Source organism: Symphalangus syndactylus, chromosome 10 (genome assembly GCF_028878055.3).
Source record: "Symphalangus syndactylus isolate Jambi chromosome 10, NHGRI_mSymSyn1-v2.1_pri, whole genome shotgun sequence".
Classification (NCBI taxonomy): Eukaryota; Metazoa; Chordata; class Mammalia; order Primates; family Hylobatidae; genus Symphalangus; species Symphalangus syndactylus.
In genome coordinates this window covers 32,812,919-32,837,152 of record NC_072432.2, presented here as the reverse complement: position 1 = coordinate 32,837,152, position 24,234 = coordinate 32,812,919, and the positions used below count along the sequence as shown (strand labels likewise).

The window sequence follows — 24,234 nt, the reverse complement described above, 5'->3', positions numbered from 1 at the left end:
TAAAAAATTAATATTAAATTAGATATAAGGTTTTTTAACTCCAAAGACTATGGAATTTGTAAAATTGTTAACTTACCTTCAAATTCTAATATTCTTTGATTTGTATGTAATTATAAACATATTTGTGTTGTGATGAAATTATATATTAATGGCCAGATTCTTGTGTTGTATTATCTTTGTGTTCTCCACAGTCAAATGACTGTGAAAGTCGCTCAATAAGTATGTATCAAATGGTGTATGTGTGCCTGCCTGGTTGGTTGTTGGGAGTATGAGAATGTTCCAGCATTCTTGAAGTATGTCTTTATTAGCAGCATGAGAACAAACTAATACATACCGCATTTTGTTTATAAAAGTGCATATTCCTGAAAATTATTTTTAGGGTGAGGGCAAGTGTTGTTAAGTAAGGCATTAAACAAAACCTTAAGCTTGGTATATGAAATTATTCACTACAACTATTCTTTACTAAGAGATCAGTAAGATTTCAATACAATTAAGAAAATCTAAATTTAGGATTATTTATTGGTAGCTATTGAAAAATAATATCAGAGGGGAACCTTAATCTAAATAAATAATGACTTAGAATTTTATAAGTAATAATAAGCTGTGTACTTTAGCAGGACACAGCTATTTAATCATCTCCTTGCCCATTAAACTTGTTTGAGAAGCACATTTTCAGTGAATGCTCAGAAACTTATTTGCATTGGTAATTTAGCTTTGGGGTAAATGATTCAGATTTTTAAAATTCAGATGTTATTATATTATGCTAAACAACATGCAAGGGCTATGTCCCTAGCTCATTTGAATTTAGCCTGAATAATAGCAGTGCACATTAGGCCTGGTGTTGAACCGACTTTGTAGCAGTCTTTGCTGTTTTTGCTTTTTCCAGCCAAGGAGGGCAATTTCCTGATAGATGGTCAATCTCCCCTCTTGCCCTTGGAACATTTTCAAGGAAAAGAAAAAGAGGGAAAGCAGGTGCAGCCATTCAGAACCAGATACAGAATAATGGCAAATAAATCATGGTCATAAAAACAATGACTGACATTTTTTGAGAGGTTTCTGGTGTGTCAGACATTGAATTAAGCAATTTTCATGCTTTATCTCAATTCTCACAACCTCCTAGCAGTGAGCAGTGGTTAACATGCAGGTTCAGGAGCCAGACTGGCTCAGGTTTGAATCTTGGCCCGCCACTTTCAGTGGTGTGACCTTGGGCAAACTACTTAACCTCTGTGTGTGTCAGCTTCTGCATGTGTAAAAGGAAGGGAATATATATACATCTTTCTGCGTTTTTGTGAAGATTGAAGAGCAAATGCAAAACGAACTCAGTGTTTGCACTAAAAAATGTTAGCTTTTATTATCATTTAATATTACTATTATTCTTTTTCTCCTTCTATGGTGAATCAATTTAGTGAAGCCAAATGACTTGGTCCAGGTCACACAGGAAGTGGGTGTCATTGCCAGAACTGAACTCTATGCCTCCCTGTCCAGCAAAATTCCACTACATAGAACATAATGTACCATGATCACAACAGTTCCAGGCAGGGAGTGAAGGGAGAGAGCCCAGGCTTCGGAGCTAAGCACATAAAGTTTGAATCCCAGCTCTTCTGCATATTCTATGAATCACTGGATATATTTACATACATTCACTGTATTCAGTTTCATCTCTAAAATTAGCATAATATCCCATTTTTAGAGTTGTGAGAAAGATAATAAATAATGCATATTTTAAAAACTGGTAAATAAAAAGTTCTTGAAACTGGTTGCTCTTATTATAGGTTTATCACAATGCATTATAATCAAATATAATTGCAGTAATAGTGTATAATGCTTTAATATCAAAAATAATTTGGGGGAATATACACGTTTATAAACAAAATGCAGTATGTATTAGTCTGTTCTCATGCTGCTGATAAAGACATACCTGAGACTGGGTAATTTATAAAGGAAAGAGATTTAATTAACTCAGTTCCACATGGCTGGGGAGGCCTCAGGAAACTTACAATCATGGCAGAAGAGGAAGCAAACACATCCTTCTCATGGCAACAGAAAGGGGAACTATGAGTGAAGAGCGGGGGAAAGGCCCTTGTAAAACTGTCAGATCTTGTGAGAACTCACTCACTGTCCAAAAACAGCAGCCTAGGGGTAACCATCCTTGTAACCATCCTTATGATTCAATTACCTCCCACCAGGTCCCTCCCACGACACGTAGGGATTATGGGATCTACAATTCAAGATGAGATTTGGGTGGGGACACAGCCAATCCATATCATAGTATATATACACAATGGAGTATCATCAGCCTTAAAAGGAAAGGAAATTCTGATAACATGATATAACGTCAATGAACCTTGAGGAAACATGATACAACACAGATGAACCTTGAGTACATTCTGCTAACTGAAATAAGCCAGACACAAAAGAACAAATACTGTATGACTCTACTTATATGAAGTACATAGTAGTCAAATTCATAGAGACAAAAAAGCAGAATGATGGTTGCCAGAGGCTGGAGGGAGGAAGCAATGCATAAGTATTGTTTAATAGGCATAAAATTTGTTTAGAAAGATGAAAACATTCTGGAGATGTTTGGTGGTAGTGGTTGTCCAACAATGTGAATGCATTTAATGCCGCTGAACTGCACACTTAAAAATAGTTAACATCGTACCTTTTATGTCATGTCTATTTTACTACAATGAAAAAGTTGGAGAAAAAAGAATATATCCATCTATAGGAGGAAAAATTTGTTATTAAAATTATTGAAATGACAATTGCAGTCCTAAAATGAACTCATGCCTCTTCTTTTTTTTTTTTTTTTTTTTTTTTGTGAGACGGAGTCTCACTCTGTCACCCAGGCTGGGAGTGCAATGGCACGATCTTGGCTCACTGCAATCTCCGCCTCATGGGTTCAAGTGATTCTCCCACCTCAGCCTCCCAAGTAGCTGGGATTACAGGCGCCCACCACCATGCCCAGCTAATATTTTGTATTTTTAGTAGAGACGAGTTTCACTGTGTTGACTAGGCTGGTCTCAAACTCCTGACCTCAGGTGATCCACCCACCTCAGCCTCCCAAAGTGCTGGGATTACAGGCGTGAGCCACCGTGCCCTGCCTGCTCATGCCTCTTTAGGAAGATTTTTGATATTTTGCATTGAATTCCTCCAAGAAGTCATTTCAGTCTTTATATTTCATAATAGTGAGAAGGAGTGCATGACTATTCTTACCCACACATATGTTCCTATTCGAATTGGCAGATGAGTATTCATCAATGTAGATTCTAACAATACTGTCAGAAGAGAAATGATATTGTTGTGACACCAAGGGAACATTTTTATTATACACATTACCTTGGAATAACATTTTTGCCAGGAAATTTGATGCAGCATACATATGGTGCCTGATAGAAAGAAGCCAGGTGAAAGTACATTAGTCCTGTGTGTTGAACATGATATATAGTCAAACAGCCTGTGAGATAGAAGGGTATCATTAACTATGAAGGTCATTCCATCATCAGTATAATGTTTGGAACAAAGATGTATTCAGTTATGCTGTATACTCTATTTATACTTCAACTCCTCATCTTTATAAACCTATCTTTCTATGTGATTTTTAAAACTCCCAGAAGACTTTTTTTTTAAGGAGAGAAGATCTGTTTTGTTTAAATTGCCTTGCACTCCAAATTCAAATCAAAACTATTATGAATTTGAAAACATGACTTCTTCTGACATTGAAACTTTTTTTTCCAATTACTATATAACTGTTAAAATTTTGGAAAAATATTTTAGTATGCCCAGGAAGCCTTGCTATGTCTATTCTATTTGCATTTGTTTCATAGTCTCATTAGGTTCATTTTCCCCCTAATTTTTCATTTGTGGTAAAATGCACATAACAACATTTACCATCTTAGCCACTTTAAAGTGCACAGTTCCGTGGCATTAAATACATTTGTAATGTTCTGCAAACCTCACCACCACCTCCAGCACTCTTTTCATCTTGTAAAAATGAAACTCTATAACTATTAAACAATAACTGTCTCTTCTCCCCCATCCTCAGCCCTTGGCAACCATCTCCATTTTCTGTTTCTATGATTTCGACTATTCTAAGTACCTCATACAAGTGGGATCATATGTATTTGCCCTTTGTGCCTGGCTTATTTTACTTGCCATAATGTCCTCAAGTTTCATCCAGGTTATAACATATGTCATAATTCCCTTTCTTTTTAAGGCTGAATAATATTCCGTTTTCTGAATATTCCACATTTTGCTCATCTATTTATCCATTAATGGATACTTGGGTTGCTTCCGTGCTTTAGCTATTGAGAATAATGCAGTCTACCAACAATACTCGAGAATTCCAATTCCAATTTCTCCACATCCTTGCCAACACTCCTGGCTTATTTTTTTAAATATATTAGCCATCCTAATGGGTGCAAAGTGGTATCTCACTGTAGTTATGATTTGCTTTTCCCTCATGATCAGTGATGCTGAGCATCTTTTCATATGCTGATGGGCCCTTTGTATATTTTCTTTGGAGAAAAGTCCATTCAAGTGCTTTGCTCATTTTTTATTCAGGTTGTTTATTTTGTTGTTGTTGTTGTTGCTGAGTTTTGGAGCTCTTTCTACATTCTGAATATTAATCTTTTATCAGATATACAAATATTTTCTATTATGCTGTAAATTGCTCTTTTATTTTGTTGATAGTGACTTCTGATGCATAAACTTTAAAATTTTCATAAGGCCAACTTTTCTGTTTCTTCAGAAAAGAAGAAAAAGGCCTGAGCCTTTGTCATATCCAAGAAATTACTGCCAAATTCAATATGAAATTTTTGCCCTATGTTTTCCTTTACGAGTTTTATATTTTTAGATTTCTGATCCATTTTGAGTTCAATTTTGTATATGGTGTTAGATAAGGGTCTAACTTCATTCTTTTACATGCAAATATCCAATTTTCCAAGCACCATTTGTTGAAAAGTTGTCTTTTCCCCATAAAATAGTCTTGGCACCCTTGTAAAATATCATTTGACCATATATGCAAGGATTTATTTCTGGTTCTTTATTCTGTTTCATTAGTCTGTATTTATGCCAGTACCACAATATGTTGACTTACTGTAACTTTGTAGTAAGTTTTGAAATCAGAAAGCATGAGTTTCTCCAGCTTTATTCTTTTTTCAAGATTATTTTGGCCTATTGTTGTCCCTTGAGATGCCATATAAGTTTTAGGATGGGTTTTTTTTATTTCTGCAAAAAAATTTGGAATTTTGATAAAAAAAGATTGCATAGAATCTGTAAATCACTTTGGGTAGTATTGACGTCTTAACAATATTAAGTCTTTCCGTCCATGAACATATCTTCTCATTTATTTATATCTTTAATTTCTTTTAATAATATTTTACAGCTTTCATTGTGCAAATCTTTCTCCTCTTTGGTTATGTTAATTCATAAGTATTTCATTCTTTTTGATGCTATTGTGAATGGAAACGCTTTCTTAATATTTTTTCAGATTGTTCATTGCTACTGTATAGAAAAAACGCAACTGATTTTTGTGTGTTGACTTCATATTCTGCTACTTTACTGAATTTATTAGTTCCAACAGTTTTTGGAGCGAACATTTAGTTTTCTACACATGAGATCATATAATTTTAGAACAGAGAGAATTTTACTCTTTTTTCCACTTTGGATGCATTTATCTCTTTTTCTTGCCTAATTGCTCCAGCTAGAATTTTCAGTATTATGTTGAAAAGAAGTGGCAAAGGCCAGGTGCGGTGGCTCACGCCTGTAATCCCAGCACTTTGGGAGGCTAATGTGGGTGGATCCTGGGGTCAGGAGTTCAAGACCAGCCTGATCAACATAGTGAAACCCCATTTCTACTAAAGATAAAAAAAAAAAAATTAGCCAGGCATGGTGGGAGGCACCTGTAATCCCAGCTACTCGGAGGCTAAGGCAGGAAAATCGCTTGACCCCAGGTGGCAGAGGTTGTAGTGAATGGAGATGGTGCCATTGCACTCCCGCCTGGGTGACAGGGCAAGCCTCCATCTCAAAAAAAAAAAAAGAAAAAAAAAAAAAAGAAGTGGCAAGAGCAGGCATCCTTGTCTTGTTTCTGATCTTAGAAGAGAAGCCTTCAGTCTTTCACCATTGGGTATGATGTTTGCTGTTAATGTTTCATATATGGCTTTTATTATGGTAAGGCAGTTTCTTTCTATCCCTTATTTGTTGGATTAAAAAAATTTTTTTATTTCAATAGTTTTTGGGGTACAAGTCATTTTTGGTTACATAGATTGATTATATAGTAGTGAATTCTGACATTTTAGTGCACCTATCACCTGAGTAATGTATGTTGTACCCATTATGTAGTTTTGTATCCCATATAGAATAATGGCATCCAGCTCCATCCAGGTTGCTGCAAAAGACATTATTTCATTCTTTTTTACAGCTATATTCCATAGCATATATATATATATATATATATATGCATATATACACATATATATACGCATATATATATATATACACACACACACACATATATATATACACACACACACACCATATTTTCTGTATCCACTCATTGGTCAGTGGGCACTTAGGTTGGCTTCATATCTTTGCAATTGTGAATTGTGCTGCAATAAACATACATGTACATGTGTCTTTTTCATATAATGACTTCTTTCCTTTGGGTAGATAGCCAGTAGTGGGATGGCTGGATTGAATGGTAGATCTACTTCTAGTTCTTTGAGGAATCTCCATACTATTTTTCACAGAGGTTGTACTTATTTACATTCCCACCAGCAGAGTAGAAGCATTCTCCTTTCATCACATCTACATCAACATCTATCAATTGTTGACTTTTTGATAATGGCCATTCTTACTGGAGTAAGATGGTATCCCATTGTGGCTTTAATTTGCATTTCCCTGACAATTAGTGATGCTGAGCATTTTTTCATGTTTGTGGGTCATTTGTATATTTTCTTCTGAGAAACGTCTATTTATGTCCTTTGCCCACTTTTTGATGGGGTTATTTGTTTTTTCGTTAATTTGTTTGACTTCCTTGTAGATTCTGGATATTAGTCCTTTTTCAGAGACATAGTTTAAAAATATTTTCTCCACTCTGGATTGTCTGTTTATTCTGATGATTATTTCTTTTGCTGTGCAGAAGCTTTTTAGTTTAATCAGGTCTCATTTATTTATTTTTGCTTTTTTTCCATTTGCTTTTAGGGTTTTAGTCATAAATACTTCGCCTACGCCAATGTCCAGAAGAGTTTTTTCAAAGTTATCTTCTAGACTTTTTATGCTTTCAGTCCTAGGTTTAAGTCTTTGATCCATCTTGAGTTTATTTTTGTATAAGGTGAGAGATAAGGATCCAATTTCATTCTTCTACATGTGGATATCTAGTTTTCCCAGCATCATTTATTAAATAGAGTTTCCTTTTCCCAATTTATATTTTTGTATGCTTTGTTGAAGATCAGCTGTTTATAAGCATTTGACTTTATTTCTGGGTTCTGTATTCTGTTCCCTTAGTTTATCTGCCTCCTTTTGTGAGTACCGTGTTGTTTTGGTAACTACAGCCTTGTAGTATAACTTAAAGTCCAGTAATGTGATGTCTCCAGATTTGTTCTTTTTGTTTAGGATCACTTTAGCTATTGGGGGGCTTTTTTGGTTCCATATGAATTTTAGGATTGTTTTTGCTAATTCTGTGAAAAACGATGTTGGTATTTTGATGGGAATTGCATTGAATCTGTAGATTGCCTTGGGCAGTATGATCATTTTCACAGTATTGATTCTTCTAATCCATTAGCATGGAATGTGTTTCTGTTTGTTTGTGTCATCTGTGATTTATTTCAGCAGTGTTTTGTAGTTCTCCTTATAGAGATTTTCCACCTCCTTTGTAAAGTTTATTCCTAGTTATTCAATTTTCTTTTTTCTGTTTTTTTTCAGCCATTGTAAAGGGGATTGAGTTCTTTATTTGATTCTCAGCTTGCTCACTGTTGGTGTGTAGCAAGCAGCACTGCTGATTTGCGTACATTGATTTTGTAACCTGAGACTTTACTGAATTTGTTTATCGAATCTAAGAGTCTTTTGAAGGAAAATTTAGGGTTTCCTAGATATAGAGTCATGTCACCAGCAAGCAGTGAAGTTTGACTTTCTCTTTTCCAAAATGGATCCCCTTATTTCCTTCTCTTACCTGTTTGTTCTGGCTAGGACTTCCAGTACTATGTTGAATAGGAATGGTAAAAGTGGGCATCCTTGACTTTTTCCAGTTCACAGGAGGAATTCTTTCAACTTTTCTTCCTTCAGTATGATGTTGGGGTTTGTTGAAAGTTTTTATCATAAAGGGATGCTGAATTTTATTGAGTGCTTTTTTCTGCATCTATTGAGATGATCATATGATTTGTGTTTTTAATTCTGTTTATGTGATGTATCACATATATTGACTTGTATATGTTTAACCACCTCAGCAACCTGGGGATGAAACGCACTTGGTCATGGTGTATTATCTTTTTGATTTGCTGTTAGATTCAGCTAGCTAGTATTTTGTTGAGAATTTTGCATCTATGTTCAAAAGAAATATTGGTCTGTAGCTTTCTTTTTTTATTATATCCCTTCCTGATTTTTGTATCAGAGTGATGCTGGCTTCATAGAATGATTTAGGTAGGATTCCCTCTTCCTCTATCTTTTGTAATGGTTTCAGTAGGATTGATGCCAATTTTCCTTTGAATGTCTGACAGAATTCAGCTGTGAATCCATCTGGTCCTGGGTTTTGTTGTTGTTGTTGTTGGCAAGTTTCTAGTTACTTCTCCCATCTCGCTGCTTGTTATCGGTCTAATCAGGGTTCCTATTTCTTCCTGACTTAATCTAAGAGGGTTGTATGTTTCCAGGAATTTATCCATTTCCTATAGGTTTTCTAGTTTGTGTGCCTAGAAATGCTCATAGTAATCTCAAATGATCTTTTTTTATTTCTGTGGTGTCAGTTGTAATGTCTCAAGTTTCATTTCTAATTGAGCATATATGAATCTTCTCTCTTTTCTTGGTTAATCTTGCTAATGGCCTATCAATTTTGTTTATCTTTTCAAAGAACCAGCTTTTTGTTTCATTGATCTTTTGTATTTTTTTGTTTTAATTTCTTTTGGTTCTGCTCTGATCTTTGTTATTCCTCTTCTGCTAGCTTTGGATTTAGTTTGTTCTTTTTTCTCTAGTTCCTTAAGGTGTAACATTAGATTGTCAATTTGTGATCTTTTAGACTTTTTAATGGGGTATTTAGCACTATAAACTTTCCTTTTAGCATTCCTTTTGCTGTATCCCAGGGTTTTGATAACTTGTGTCATTATTATCATTTATTTCAAAGAATATTTAAATTTCTATCTTGATTTCATCATTAACCTCAAAATCATTCAGGAGCAGATCGTTTAATTTCCATGTGTTTGTATAGCTATGGGGGTTCCTTGTGGAGTTAATTTCTAGTTTTATTCCAATGTGGTCTGAAAGATAGTTGATATTATTTTGACTTCTCAAAATTTATTGAGACTTGTTTTGTGGCCTATCGTGTGGTCTGTCTTGGAGGATGTTCCATGTGCTGATGAGAAGAATGTATATTCTGCAGTTCTTGGGTAGAATGTTCTATCCATTTGTTATAGAATATAGGTTAAGTCTGTTGTTTCTTTTTTGATTTCTGTTGTGATTATCTGTGTAGTACTGTCAGTGGAGTATTGAATTTTCCCACTATTATTGTGTTGCTGTCTTAGGTCTAGTAGTAATTGTTTTATGAAAATGGGAGCTCCCGTGTAAGGTACATATGAATTTAGGATTATAATATCTTCCTGTTGAAATTTTCCTTTTATCATTATAAAGTGACCTTTTTGTCTTTTACTGTTGTTGCTTTAAAGTCTGTGTGATCTAAGAATAACTATTCCTGGTCGCTTTGGTTTCCATTTGCATAGAATATCTTTTTCCACTTTTTTACCATGAATTTATATGAATCTTTACATTTTAGGTAAGTCTCTTGAAGACAGTTGATATTTGGTTTGTGATTTTTTTAATCCATTATGCCAATCTGTATATTTCAAGTGGAGCATTTAGCCACTTACATTTAACATTGAGATGTAAGGTATAGTTTCATTTATCATGTCATTGTTACCTAGATAGTTTCAGTTTTTCTCATTGTGTTACTATTTTATAGGCCCTGTGGATTTTATGCTGTCAAAAAGTTCTATTTTGGTGCATATCAAGCCTGGCTGTTCTTGGTGTATAGGAATGCTAGTGGGGTTTTTTTGGTATGTTGATTTTGTATCCTGAAACTTTGCTGAATTTGTTCATTAGCTGAAGGAGTATTTGGGCCAGGACTATGGGGTTTCCTAGATATGGAATCATGTCATCAGCAAACAGGAATACTTTAACTATTTGGATCCCTTTTATTTCTTTCTGTTGCCTGACTGTTCTGGCCAGGATTACCAATACTATGTTGAGTAAGAGTGGTGAGAGCAGGCATTCTTGTCTTGTGCCAGTTTTTAAGGGGGATGCTTTCAGCTTTTGCCCATTTAGTATCTTGTTGGCTGTGGGTTTGTCATAGATGGCTCTTATTATTTTAATATATGTTCCTTCAATACCTAGTTCATTGGCAGTTTTTAACATGAAGGGATATTGAACTGTATCAAAAGCCTTTTCTGCATCTATTGAGATGATCATGTGGTTTTTGTCTTTAGTTCCATTTATGAGATGAATCACATTTACTGATTTGCATATGTTGAACCATCCTTGCATCCCAGGGATGAAGCCTACTTGATTGTGGTGAATTAGCTTTTTGATGTGCTGCTGGATTTGATTTGCCAGTATTTTGTTGAGGATTTTTGCATCAATGTTCACCAAGGATATTGGCCTGAAGTTTTCTTTATTTGTTGTGTCTCTGCCAGTCTTTGGTATCAGGATGATGCTGGCCTCATAGAAGGAGTTGGGGAGGAGTTCCTCCTCCTCAATTTTTTGGAATAGCTTCAGTAGGAATGATATCAGCTTTTATTTGTACATGTGTTTGAATTTGGCTGTGAATCCCTCTGTTACTGAGCATCTTTTGGTTGGTAGACTATTTACTACTTTTTCAGTTTTGGAGCTCATTATTGGACTGTTCAGAAATTGAATTTCTTCCTGGTTCAGTTTTGGGAGGATGTATATGTCCAGGAATTTATCCATTTCTTCTAGGTTTTCTAGTTTGTGTGCATAGTGTGTTCAGAATAGTCTCTGATGATTGTATTTCTGTGAGGTCAGTGGTATTACCTCTTTTGCCATTGCCAATTGTGTTCATTTGGATCTTTTCTCTTTTCTTCTTTATTAGTCTAGCTAGCAGTCTATCTTACTAATTTTTTCAAAAAAATGAATCTTGGATTCATTGATCTTTTGAATGGTTTTCATGTCTCGATCTTCTATTCAGCTCTGATTTTGATTAGTTTGTGTCTTCTGCTAACTTTGAGGTTGATTTGCTCTTCCTTCTTTAGCTCTTTTATTTGTGATGTTAAGTTGTTAAATTGAGATCTTTCTAACTTTTCGACGTGGGCATTTAGTGCTATATATTTCCCTCTTAACGCTGCCTTAGCTGTGTCCCAGAGATTCTGGTATGTTGTGTCTTTGTTTTCATAGGTTTCAACAAACTTCTTGATTTCTCTCTTAATTTCATTATTTACCCGAAAGTCATTCATGAACAGGTTGTTTCATTTCCATGTAATTGTGTGGTTCTGGGCAATTTTCTTGGTTGTTAATTCTAATTTTATTGTACTATGGTCTGAGAGAGTGATTGGTATAATTTCAAGGGTTTTTGTACATTTTTGCTGAGCATAATTATATGTCTGATTGTGTGGCTGATTTCTGAGTATGTGCTGTTTGGCAATGAGAAGAATGTATATTCTGGTTTTTTTTGTTTGTTTGTTTGAGACAGAGTCTTGCTCTGTTGCCTAGGCTGGAGTGCAGTGGCACTACTTCAGTTCACTACAACCTCCACCTCCCTGGTTCAAGCGATTCTCCTGCCTCAGCCTCCCAAGTATCTGGGACTACAGGTGACCACCACCACGCCCAGCTAGTTTTTGTATTTTTAGTAGAGGTGGGGTTTCACCATGTTGGCCAGGCTGGTCTCAAACTCCGACCTCAAATGATCCACCAACCTCGGCATCCCAAACTGCTGGGATTACAGGCATGAGCCACCAAGCCTGGCCTATTCTATTTGTTTTCTAGTGGAGAGTTCTGCAGTGGTCTAGAGGGTATAATTGAGACTGTAAGGAGGAAACATTATTTGAAGTACTCCTTGTCTGTTTAACTCATCCCTCCTGCAGGAGTAGCTGGGGGCCAAGAACAAGTCCCAGTGCACCGTAGTCCCATACAGGATTCCCAGCTTTCTCTGCCTTGGGCCCAGCATCTGTGGCTTCCTTCTGTCCCCTCTCAATGCCTTTTCTTTGAAGATTTACTAGGAGTGCACCAGTCTTCCCAGTGTTTTGTTCACTTGGTGGAAGACGTTCCTCCTGCTTGCATGTAGTTGGCCATCTTGGAATGAACTCAGGGTTAGCATCGTTCAAAAATTCTGAAAAGCTCCCAGCTTTTAGGACTTCAAATAATGCTCTTCCTTACATTCTCTATTATACCCTCTAGACCTCCAAGTAAACATTAGTTGAACCTTCTTATTCAATCCTCAACATCTCCTAACCTCTCTCAGATATTTTACATGTCTATTGCAGTCTATAAAATTTTCTTGGCTTGTTCATTAATCCCTTTAACTTTGTATAATTTACTATTTAGTTCATTATACAACTCAACTATTTATTCAACTTATTTATTTATTAAACAAAATAATTACATTTTAATTATTATGAGCTTTTATTTTAAGATTCTGTATTATCTTTTTAAATCCACTTGATTATTTTTATAGTCTCTTGTTTCTTGCTTATAATTTCAAACTGTTACTTGTTTTTTAGACCTATTAAATACCCTTTTAATATCTCTAATAATTTTAGTATCTTAAGACTTTGTGGATATAATTATGCTATCAATTTTATTTTCTGTATCTGACTCATGGTATCATGTTTCCATGTGTGTTTTAGAATTTTTTAAAATCTCGTATTCCTATGGCCAGGTGCAGTGGCTCATGCTTGTAATCTCAGCACTTTGGGAGGCCGAGGTGGGTAGATCATGAGGTCAGGAGTTCAAGATCAGCCTGGCCAACCCAATGAAACCCCGTCTCTACTAAAAATACAAAAAATTGGCTGGGTGTGGTGGCGAATGCCTGTAATCCCAGCTACTCAGGAGGCTGCGGTGGGAGAATCACTTGAATCAAGGAGGCGGAGGTTATAGTGAGCCAAAATGATGCCACTGCACTCTAGCCTGGGTGACAGAGCTAGACTCCATCTCAAAAAAAAAAAAAAAAATCTCGTATTCCTTAAAATGTAGCTGCGAGGAACAGTTGAAGCCTGACTTGAGTTTCTATTCAATTTCATTAAGCTTTGTTCTTAATTTCCTTAATTATATTTTCTTTTGGCTTATTGTATTTTTTTTTTACTTATTTAGTTAAGAGTCAAATCATTTTCACTTTTGCTTTTTTCTTGTATATGAACTTAAGTCTATAAATTTTCTGTAAGCAGTGCTTTACCTACATTCCACATGTTTTAATTTGTAATATTTTTCTTATCCTTATAACAGATATCTTCTATTTACTTTAGTCATTTCTTCTGTGACCCATCAGTTATTTTGTAGGTTTTGTTTTTGTTTTAATTTCAAAACAAATGAGTCCTAACATTTTATTTTTGTTATTTATTTCTACCTTAATTTCATGGTAGTTGTGGTTCTCAATTTACTAATTCTTTGAAATGTTATAACTTAATTTATGATGTATTTCATAAAGTGTCCTTAAAAATAATATGTAATCTCTAATTATTGGAGTAAATATTTTCTCTCCTAACAGTCTATCAGTTACTGAGAGTTATGTTTAAAATATCACTATTAAGACTGATTTGTCAAATTCTACTTTCAACTCTTTCACTTTTTGCTTCACATATTTTGAAATTAGGTTATTCAGTACATACAGAATTAGAATTTTCATATCTTCCTAATGAATGGAACACTTCATCACTATATAGTGCCCACTTTTATTTTTGCCTTAAAGTCTATCTTATCTGTAAAATAGCTATATCCCACCCTTCCTTTAATTAGTATTTGCTCAGTATATATTTTTGTACTTTCATCTTCTTGTGTGCTTATGTTCTCAACTGACCTCATGGCATATAGTTGTTGTTTTTTGAATACAATTTGATAATATGGTCATTTGAGTTATTATGATTACACATAGATTTGGATCGACTGCCTTGTATTTGTTTTTCTCTTTCGGTTTGCTCCTTTCTTTATTTGAACTGCTTTCTTTCCTCTACTGGTTTTGATATTTTACATGCTATTTTATTATTTTAATGGTTGGCCTTGAAATTTTAACATACATCCTTAATTTAAAAACATCTAAAGTTCATTAATGACTTTAGCTTTTCTGCAATATCACAAAAATGTTTAAACATTTAAAATACTTACAAGTCTCCACAATCTCTCCCAACCTGTCCCGTCCACCAAATCCCTTATCCTCTCCCCGGCGTTCTCCTACCTGGCCACACATTGGTCTGCTTCCTGATCCTTAAATAGGCCATGCACATGCTCACCTTAAGGTTTTCCACTGACCAATTCATCTGCTAAAAACCACCTCCCCCAGATATCTGCATGACTCTCTCACCTTTCAACTCAATTTCAGGCCTCTCCTGTCATCTTATTTAAAATTGCACACGTTTTAAGCTCTTCCTAGCAGCTCTCACAGCATTATTTTTCTCTGTATCACTTATCACTTTTTAGTCTACTAAATAACTTGTTTAAATTATTTATGTTCTTCTTCCCCAACTAGAAGTTAAGTTCCATAAGGAAAGGAATTTGTTTGTTGATTTTTTTTTAAATTGCTGTATCCCAAGAACCTAAGATGATTTTGGGCTCACAGTAAGCCCTTAGTATTTATTTGTTAAGCATTCAATAATTTCAGATCTCAAATCCATATGAGAGCCAGTTAGTGTCCTTGAATCGTTAAGGGATGCTATTTTTTTTTCTATTGATCACCACCAAGGCTGAGACAAATCATTTTATTGATGTCTCTTTCTTTGGAGTATTATTTTTACTTAGTATGTTTCCTTTTCTGATACTTTAGCTGGATATGTTTCCTGAGTACGTTCCCTTTTCCCACTCTTGATTTAAAAATTGCCCAAAAATTAAATATTTTTATCTATTTATGGTTCATTTCATGAAAAACAAATGGGAGAATAGATATTGTGAAGGCAACAGCAGTGTCTGACACAATTTTGCTGTTGTTACAAAAAAAATCTCCACTGTATACTGTTATAGTTGCAAAAGCAAGTTGCAGAAGAATATGTATATGAGCTTGTTACTGTTAAAAAATAAACAAAAAACTGAACTTCTGTAAATACGTGTATTTGTATGTGCATGGAGATATTTTGAGAAGGCTATACGCTAAACTAGAATACAACCAATAATACAGTAAAAATAATATTACAATTAATGAATAGGGATTGCATCTAATAATAAAACATTTACAAGATATCCACTATAATACCAGGCACTGTTACAAGTGTTTTACAGACATTAACTAATTTAATCTTCAAAATCACTTTATAAGGCTTTACTAACCTTATCCTTAACTTACAGATGAGAAAACTGATACAGGATGAGCTAAGTAACTTGTCTGAGGTAATGGATCTAATAAATGGTAGTGATGGAGTTTGAACCCAGGCAGTCTGGCTCCCAAGGCTATGCACCTAAACCCCTACTATATCTACATCTCTCTCTCTCTCTCTCTCTCTCTGTCTGCATCTATATCTATCTATCTATAGCTATAGCTATTTCTATCTCTATATATAATCTATCTAGATAGATATCACAATTATGTATTATTTTATAATTTACAAAGAAAGAAAGAAATTACCTCTCCTTAAATCCACCCCAAAATGGCAGTAGTAGTAGCAAAAACAAGAAGAAAGGAAAAAGAGGATAGGATAAATTCTAAGCAGAATCTGCCTATCAGTGAAGATTGTCTTCAGTCCTCCCCCAACACCCCTTTGCCTTGGGTGCTGTTGCACTTCGCTAAGAGATCAAGGTTCTCCCCATGCATATACCCAAGCCAGATAAACTGCTCAGGATTCTAAACCTCAGCTTTGTTCTGACTTTCCTCTGAAAGCAGCATCCCTATTTTTTTTCCTCTTCCTCTTCCAACTGAACTAGCTGTCTACCCACTTTCGAGTCATGCATTTTTCTTGACAAGTTGGTAACCACAGAATAATGGGATAATTGTTTGCTCTAGATGGTGGAAAAGTTTGAGACTGCAGAGAAAGTAACCCTATTGTTCCCATTCCCACAGAAATAGTTAACATTTGTATTGTTTTAAAGATCTCATCCAGCTTCCACATGGAGCTGCTCATTTAATTCAATCTTCATGATCACACTGTGGTGGTTTTCATGCATAGTTTACAGGTAAGGAAACCAAGGCTCTGTGAGGATAACTATTAGTTATTAGTCTACTGTGTTCTCACGGCTGAGTGGCAGAGCTGATCACAAGTCAGATTATCCTTTTCCCAAACTGCAACAGCCTCTTTTTATATAAACTTCCTTGGCCAGGAATCTCCACATATATTATTAATGAATTTTGTGGCTAGAATAGTAAAAATTCACATTACCGCTGGAAAAATAAAGCTTGAGTGTGAAAGAAATACAGAGTGAAGTCAATTACATGGTACTGCTTTAATATACAGCTGCGTATTTCTGTTATAGCAATCTGAATAAACTTTTAACCTTAGTTTCACCTTGGCTTTGACATTGTATTTCATTATATGCAAACTATTGGAAAACATTTATTCCTAAAACTATTTTTCCTTCTTTCCTAAATAGCCCCTGTTGCTTTTTTTTTTTTTTTTTTTTTTGAGACAGAGTCTCTCTCTGTCACCCAGGCTGAAGTGCAATGGCGCAATCTCGGCTCACTGCAATCTCTGCCTCGTGGGTTCAAGCGATTCTCCTGCCTCAGCCTCCCAAGTGGCTGGGATTACAGGCATGTGCCACCACACCCGGCTAATGTTGCATTTTAGTAGAGATGGCATTTCTCCATGTTGGTCAGGCTGGTATGAAACTCCTGACCTCAGGTGATCCGCCCGCCTCGGCCTCCCAAAGTGTTGGGATTACAGATGTGAGCCACCCTGCCAGGCTTCCTCTGTTGCTTCATCCAGAAATAAAAGGCTATAGCTGACTGCTGATTTGGGTGATATGTGTTGGCAATATTGTTGAGTTACAAATACTTTTATATATAAAAGTTAAGTACAACTAAAAGATAAAATGTTTAAATGCAGAGAAAGATCTTACAAAAACAGAATGTGTCCACAACGCATTGCAGAGAGTTTGTTGGTTTAAGAAATGCAAACATAGAAAGTGTTTAGAAACCTGACCATAAAATGATGCAAGTGAAGTTTTTGTTCCTACAATAAACTTGAGTCAAAAGACCAAACAAAGATATCTCATAAGGTTGCTCAACTGTAAATTCCCTGAGAGATTTTTATACCTGAGGGAGAAGTTGAGTATTTTCACTGACACTTTATTTCACCTACCTTGCCCCCACAAATTTGTTCTCAACAAGTTGTTGAGCAGTATTGGAAAATCTAAGCAGTTTTTAATTGACAAAATCTGATGTGGTACATTTTAAAGTGCAGCAACTGAAACGTCTGTGAAGCAGGTTAACATCGTGATTGAGTCCTAGAATTTAGAACTAAAAGGAACCCAAATGCACGTTTTAGGGATATTCCTTTGACGACGATCAGAAAAACTTCCTTCTCCTTGCTAGGATCCCAAATAATTCACAGATTAATTTTATAAGGCACAAAAAGTTTAGAACCTGGAAAAGCAAATGTCAGAGCAGTTTTTTATCAGAATCATTTTTATTTTCAAAGAATATATTTTAAGTGATAATTGAGCAGTGTCCATACTGGTTTTGTGTCCAGAATTGGTGGGTTCTTGGTCTCACTGACTTCAAGAATGAAGCCATGGACGCTCGTGGTGAGTGTTACAGCTCTTAAGGTGGCGCGTCTGGAATTTGTTCCTTCTGATGTTCGGACGTGTTCGGAGTTTCTTCCTTCTGGTGGGTTCGTGGTCTTGCTGGCTCAGGAGTGAAGCTGCAGACCTTCGCGGTGCGTGTTACAGCTCTTAATGCAACGCGTCCGGAGTTGCTCGTTCCTCCCAGTGGGCTCTTGGTCTCACTAGCTCAGCAGTGAAGCTGTAGACCTTCCCGGTGAGTGTTACAGCTCATAAAAGCAGTGTGGACCGAAAGAATGAGCAGTAGCAAGAATTGTTGCAAAGAGCAAAAAAAAAAAAACAAAGCTTCCACACCGTGGAAGGGAACCAGAGCAGGTTGCCACTGCGGGTTCGGGCAGCCTGCTTTTATTCTCTTATCTGGCCCCACCCACGTCCTGCTGATTGGTAGAACCGAGCGGTCTGTTTTGACAAGGCTCTGATTGGTGCATTTACCATTCCTGAGCTAGACATAAAGGTTCTCCACGTCCCGACTGAGAGGTGACAGCGTGCTAGCAGTCCTCACAGCCTTCACTTGTTCTCGGAGCCTCCTCTGCCTGGGCTCCCACTTTGGCGGCACTTGAGGAGCCCTTTAACCCACCGCTGCACTGTGGTGAGCCCCTTCCTGGGCTGGTCAAGGCCGGAGCCGGCTCCCTCAGCTTGCAGGGAGGTGTGGAGGGAGAGGCTCCCACTTTGGCGGCACTTGAGGAGCCCTTTAACCCACCGCTGCACTGTGGTGAGCCCCTTCCTGGGCTGGTCAAGGCCGGAGCCGGCTCCCTCAGCTTGCAGGGAGGTGTGGAGGGAGAGGCTCCCACTTTGGCGGCACTTGAGGAGCCCTTTAACCCACCGCTGCACTGTGGTGAGCCCCTTCCTGGGCTGGTCAAGGCCGGAGCCGGCTCCCTCAGCTTGCAGGGAGGTGTGGAGGGAGAGGCTCCCACTTTGGCGGCACTTGAGGAGCCCTTTAACCCACCGCTGCACTGTGGTAAGCCCCTTCCTGGGCTGGTCAAGGCCGGAGCCGGCTCCCTCAGCTTGCAGGGAGGTGTGGAGGCAGAGGCGTGAGCCGGAACCGGGGCTGCGCGCGGTGCTTGTGGGCCAGCTGGCGTTCCAGGTGGGTGTGGGCTTGGCGGGCCCCGCACTCGGAGCAGCCGGCCGGCCCTGCCGGCCGGGGGCAAAGAGGGACTTAGCACCCGGGCCAGCGGCTGCAGAGGGTGTACTGGGTCCCCCAGTAATGCCAGCCCACCGGCGCTGTGCTCAGTTTCTCGCCAGGCTTTAGCTGCCTTCCCGCGGGGCAGACCTTGGGACTGCAACCCGCCATGCCCGAGCCTCCCACCCCCTCCATGGGCTCCTGTGTGGCGGGAGCCTCCCCGACGAGCGCCACCCGCTGCTCCACGGCGCCCAGTCCCATCAACCACCCAAGGGCTGAGGAGTGCGAGCGAGCGCAGGGCGCGGGACTGGCAGGCAGCTCCACCTGCAGCCCAGGTGCGGGATCCACTGGGTGAAGCCAGCTGGGCTCCTGAGTCTGGTGGAGACGTGGAGAATCTTTATGTCTAGCTCAGGGACTGTAAATACACCAATCGGCACTCTGTGTCTAGCTCAGGGTTTGTGAATGCACCAATCGACTCTGTATCTAGCTGCTCTAGTGGGGCCTTGGAGAACCTTTATGTCTTAGCTCAAGGATTGTAAATACACCAATCGGCATTCTGTATCTAGCTCAAGGTTTGTAAATGTCATAATACATCAAAATATTATGTTGTACATCTTGAATATATACATTTTTAAAAAGAAAAGGCCACAATGCAGCCTCCTCACTGCAGCTACCCTCATAAGGTGTCCTGTCTTCCTCTTTCATATCCAAAGTAATTCATTGTAATGACACCTGATTGTAACTTGCTTTTTCAAATTTGGGGCACTGAGAGGAAGGCTGCTTCTACTTTCCAATACAAATATTACAAATTAGGCTGGTGCAGTGGCTCACAATTGTAATCCCAGTGCTTCGGGAAGCTCAGGTGGGAGGATTGCTTGAGCCCAGGAGTTTGAGGCTGCAGTGAGCTGCAATTGCACCACTGCATTCCAGCCTGGGTGACAAAGTGAGAACCTGTTTCTGAAAACAAAAAACAAAAAAACAAATTAGTAAGCACCCCCAAATTCTCATAATATAGATCAAGATTTGAGGGCTACAGGATATCTCACGCATTCATTCTCTCTCCTTGAATAGATTATCTGTTCTTATATAGCTCATGTGGATTATTATTATTATTATTATTATTATTTTGAGACAGAGTCTCATTCTCTCGCCCAGGCTGGAGTTCAGTGGCATGATCTCGGTTCACTGCAAGCTCCGCCTCCTGGGTTCATGACATTCTCCTGCCTCAGCCTCCAAAGTAGCTGGGACTACAGGAGCCCACTACCACGCCCAGCTCATTTTTTGTATTTTTAGTAGAGACGAGGTTTCACTGTGTTAGCCAGGATGGTCTCGATCTGCTGACCTTGTGATCCGCCTGCCTCGGCCTCCCAAAGGGCTGGGATTACAGGCGTGAGCCACTGCGCCCGGCCTCATGCGGATTATTTCTTTAGCACTAAATAGCCCAAATCTCATAAAACCATATGGTTTTGGATGCTATTTGTCAAAACTTCCTGCTTTCCTGATGAAGGAAGGATTGGTAGGAGGCAAATTATTCCGAAACATACTCACCTGCGGGTCTGGATTGTCCAAAGATCAACCCAGTATAGCTTCCAAACTGATGTTGGAATTACTCTCCACAGATGTTTGAATATTGAGCCTCTCTGCCTGAAATGCTGAAGTTAGTGGGCCAGAGAGAGAGCTCATTGCTTTTTAAAGTGTCTGTTCACATTCCTGGGGCAGTCTCTTGACATCACGCCATTAACTCCTCTGCTATATTGTTTCTCCAGTTGTCTTAGCTTTGTTCCCGGAGTCAGCCAAGAAAACACTCTTTGTTTTCACCTTCATACATTGTGACCTGTACATTTATTTTTTACTGTATAGACTCTTTATAGGCCCATTTGTAAAGTTCCACATTCTCAGGGAGTGGTGTCAACATTGAAGATGTCTCATATACCAGTTACTAGAATCATATTAACTTTAAATGAAATATAATTACTTCTGCAACTGCAGAGACTAAGATGAAAATTAAGCTTCAAGCTTGAAGCAAATCCATTTACACACACTCTTACATACACAGACTCACACGCTGCCCTGATGTTTATCGCCACTTTGATTTCATGGTCTGTGGTCTGGTTTGTGGCTTCCAAAATTTTACATTGCTGTGGGGAGCTCGTCCTTGAAGATATTTAGCTTTCTTACTTGAATACTTCATATAAACTTTCACTATGTGTGAGGCTTCCCATTTATCTCATTATCTCCCCAGTACTGTGACTTTTTAAATTAAAACTTTCTGTTTGACAGTTCAAGAATTTTGAAATAACAAGATATGCTTGGTATAAAAGATGAACCATGAAAAATTTCAGTTGAAATTTCTTTAATCCACCACTTCTTCACTCCTCATGGATTCTGATAGTGAAATGAAAAGAAAAACTCCAATCATGCAATTGTTTTCCATTTCACTGAGATTTGGATATTACCCACTGAGAATGAGAGGTAATTGTTTTTAATAACAGTGACAAACAAGATTCATTTTCATCTACTAATTAAAGGCATTTCATTTACGAATTACAATTCTTCCCTTGATTTAAAAGCAAATGTGAACGGAAGTTCTGAACTGTTTTTTTTTTTTCTATACATTTGACCTCCAGGCTGAATACTGGCTTTATAGGCTAAGCTACTAGCAATGGGATATTTTAAAGAAGCCACGATAATTGAGTATCATTTAACTCACTTGTTAGAAGAAGTTCGCTCCCACTTTTCCTCTTGCTCATGTTTTGTAGGGAAATGTCCATATATCACTTCCTAAGAAAACATCATGAGGATACCTTCAGCCTTTTTCCTTGTTAACAAAGTCCTGCGAAGGTGTTGTTTGTTTGTAATGAAGGAAAAAGAAACCTCAGCAGAATGCCTCACCTGTATATGTTTTCATTTAACAGAAAAGATGACTCCACAGAGTGAGTGTTCTGTAGCTGAGACCTTAACCCCAGAGGAAGAGCATCAAATGAAGAGGATGATGACAAAGCGGGAAAAGATCATTAAGGAGCTGATACAGACGGAAAAGGATTATCTCAATGATCTAGAGCTGTGTATTAGGGAAGTGGTTCAGCCCCTGAGAAATAAAAAGGTAAATTCATATTTGAGATTTTAATTTTTTCAATTTTTTTCTCTCCCGTATCCTAAATAGGATCACCAGCACTATGAAATTGAAGCACTCAGGTGTATCAGTGGGATGATGTGCCTTTCTCCCCAAAGCAGCACTGTTCTCAGCTCTGGGGTTACAGTTTAGTACAAAACAAAGTCCTGCCCTTGTGGAGTTCACTTTCTAGTGCAGAAAAGGAGGAGTCAGACAATACACAATAAATAAATAAGCAAACAAAATTAAGATATGTTATATGGTGTGAAGTATGGCTGAGAAAACTAAAGCAGGGAAAAGGAATGAAATAAGGGGACAAGGCCAGGCGCTGTGGCTCACACCTGTAACCCAGCACTTTGGGAGGCCGAGGTGGGTGGATCACCTGAGGTTCAGGGTTCAAGACCAGCCTGGCCAACATGGTGAAACCTCATCTCTACAAAATTACAAAATACAAAAAATTAACTGGGCGTGGTGGCACATGCCTGTAATCCCAGCTACTTGGGAAGCTGAGGCAGGAGAATTGCTTGAACCCGGGAGATGGAGGTTGCAATGAGCCGAAATCGCACCATTGCACTGCAGCCTGGGCAACAGAGTGAGACGCTGTCTCAAAAAAGGAAAGAAAGAAAGAAAGAGAGAAAGAAAGAAAGAAAGAAATATGGGGACAAAGGGGTGGTTGTTCTATTTCAAATAGAGTGGCAAATGAAGACTTTTCCAGTGGAGGACATTGAGCAGAGAACTGAAGGGGGTAACAGAATGGTCTAGGCAAAGTGGAATACAAGGGCAAAGACTCTAAGGAGTGATAACTCATCGTCAGGGTTGTAAATACACAATTCAAACAATATAGAAAAACAGAAGCTAGAAAGTGAAAATGATCAGAAATTCCACAGTCAAAGAAAATTACCATTAACACGATCAGACATATCACCTCAGACATCGATTTGAACACTTACATATACATACACAAGCACATATATTTTTACATAAATGTGATCAAAACTACAAATAATATCTTGTAACATGCGTGTTTCATCAAGAAATCTGTTATACGTATCTTTTTATGAGTACTAATATTTTTCAATATCTGTCTACTATTACAGTGGCTGAGATGTTTTGGGTGTTTGTTTCCTTATATCCTGAGAATAAATTCCTAGAAATTGAACTGTTAGGTCAAAGGGTATGCATATTTAAGATTTTGAATAAAACGGACAACTGCCAAACAGAAAGTCAATATGATTTTAATATTCATTCCTATTAATAATGATTCAGAGAGCATTTTCTCTTCATCCTCTTTAGTGCTGAGACTTGTTGATTTCATAAATGTTCTTTTGATTCCTTCTGATAAATATCTTCTCATATATTCATTGGCCTTTTCTGTTATTCATATCCATGTTTTTTGCTCTTTTAAAAAATGATGGTTTAATATTTTTCTTATTTTATAAAAACTTTCTGTATATTAGAGTTATTCTTTTTCCATCCCACATGCTGCAAATAATTTTTCTAGTAAGTCTTTTGGTTTCTAACCTTGTTTAAGATGTATGTTTATTTTATTTTTGCCATGTTTAGTCAAATATATCCAACTTTATTGATTCTGAGACATATTTTAATGTTACCCATGATTATAAAAGCATTGCTAGCCTGTCGTGCCCCCAACTATTTATAACATTCAGGAGCAGATTTTATATTTCTTAACACAGCATTCTTCTCAGATTTTTTTTTTTTTTTTTTGAGACAGAGTCTTGCTCTGTCACCCAGGCTGGAGTGCAGTGGCGCTGTCTCTGCTCACTGCAAGCTCTGCCTCCCGGGTTCACGCCATTCTCCTGCCTCAGCCTCCCGAGTAGCTGGGACTACAGGCACCCGCCACCACACCCGGCTAATTTTT

General features: G+C 37.8%; 1 protein-coding gene across 1 annotated transcript in view; it reads left to right on the top strand.

The window, feature by feature from the left end:
* Window positions 1–24,234, top strand: part of ARHGEF38 (Rho guanine nucleotide exchange factor 38) — a 140,021-nt gene that overhangs the window by 17,854 nt on the left and 97,933 nt on the right. The window contains exon 2 of the mRNA XM_055296836.2: window positions 22,159–22,346. Within this exon, the coding sequence (XP_055152811.1) occupies window positions 22,159–22,346 (188 nt within the window). The remainder of the gene's footprint in view (window positions 1–22,158; window positions 22,347–24,234) is intronic.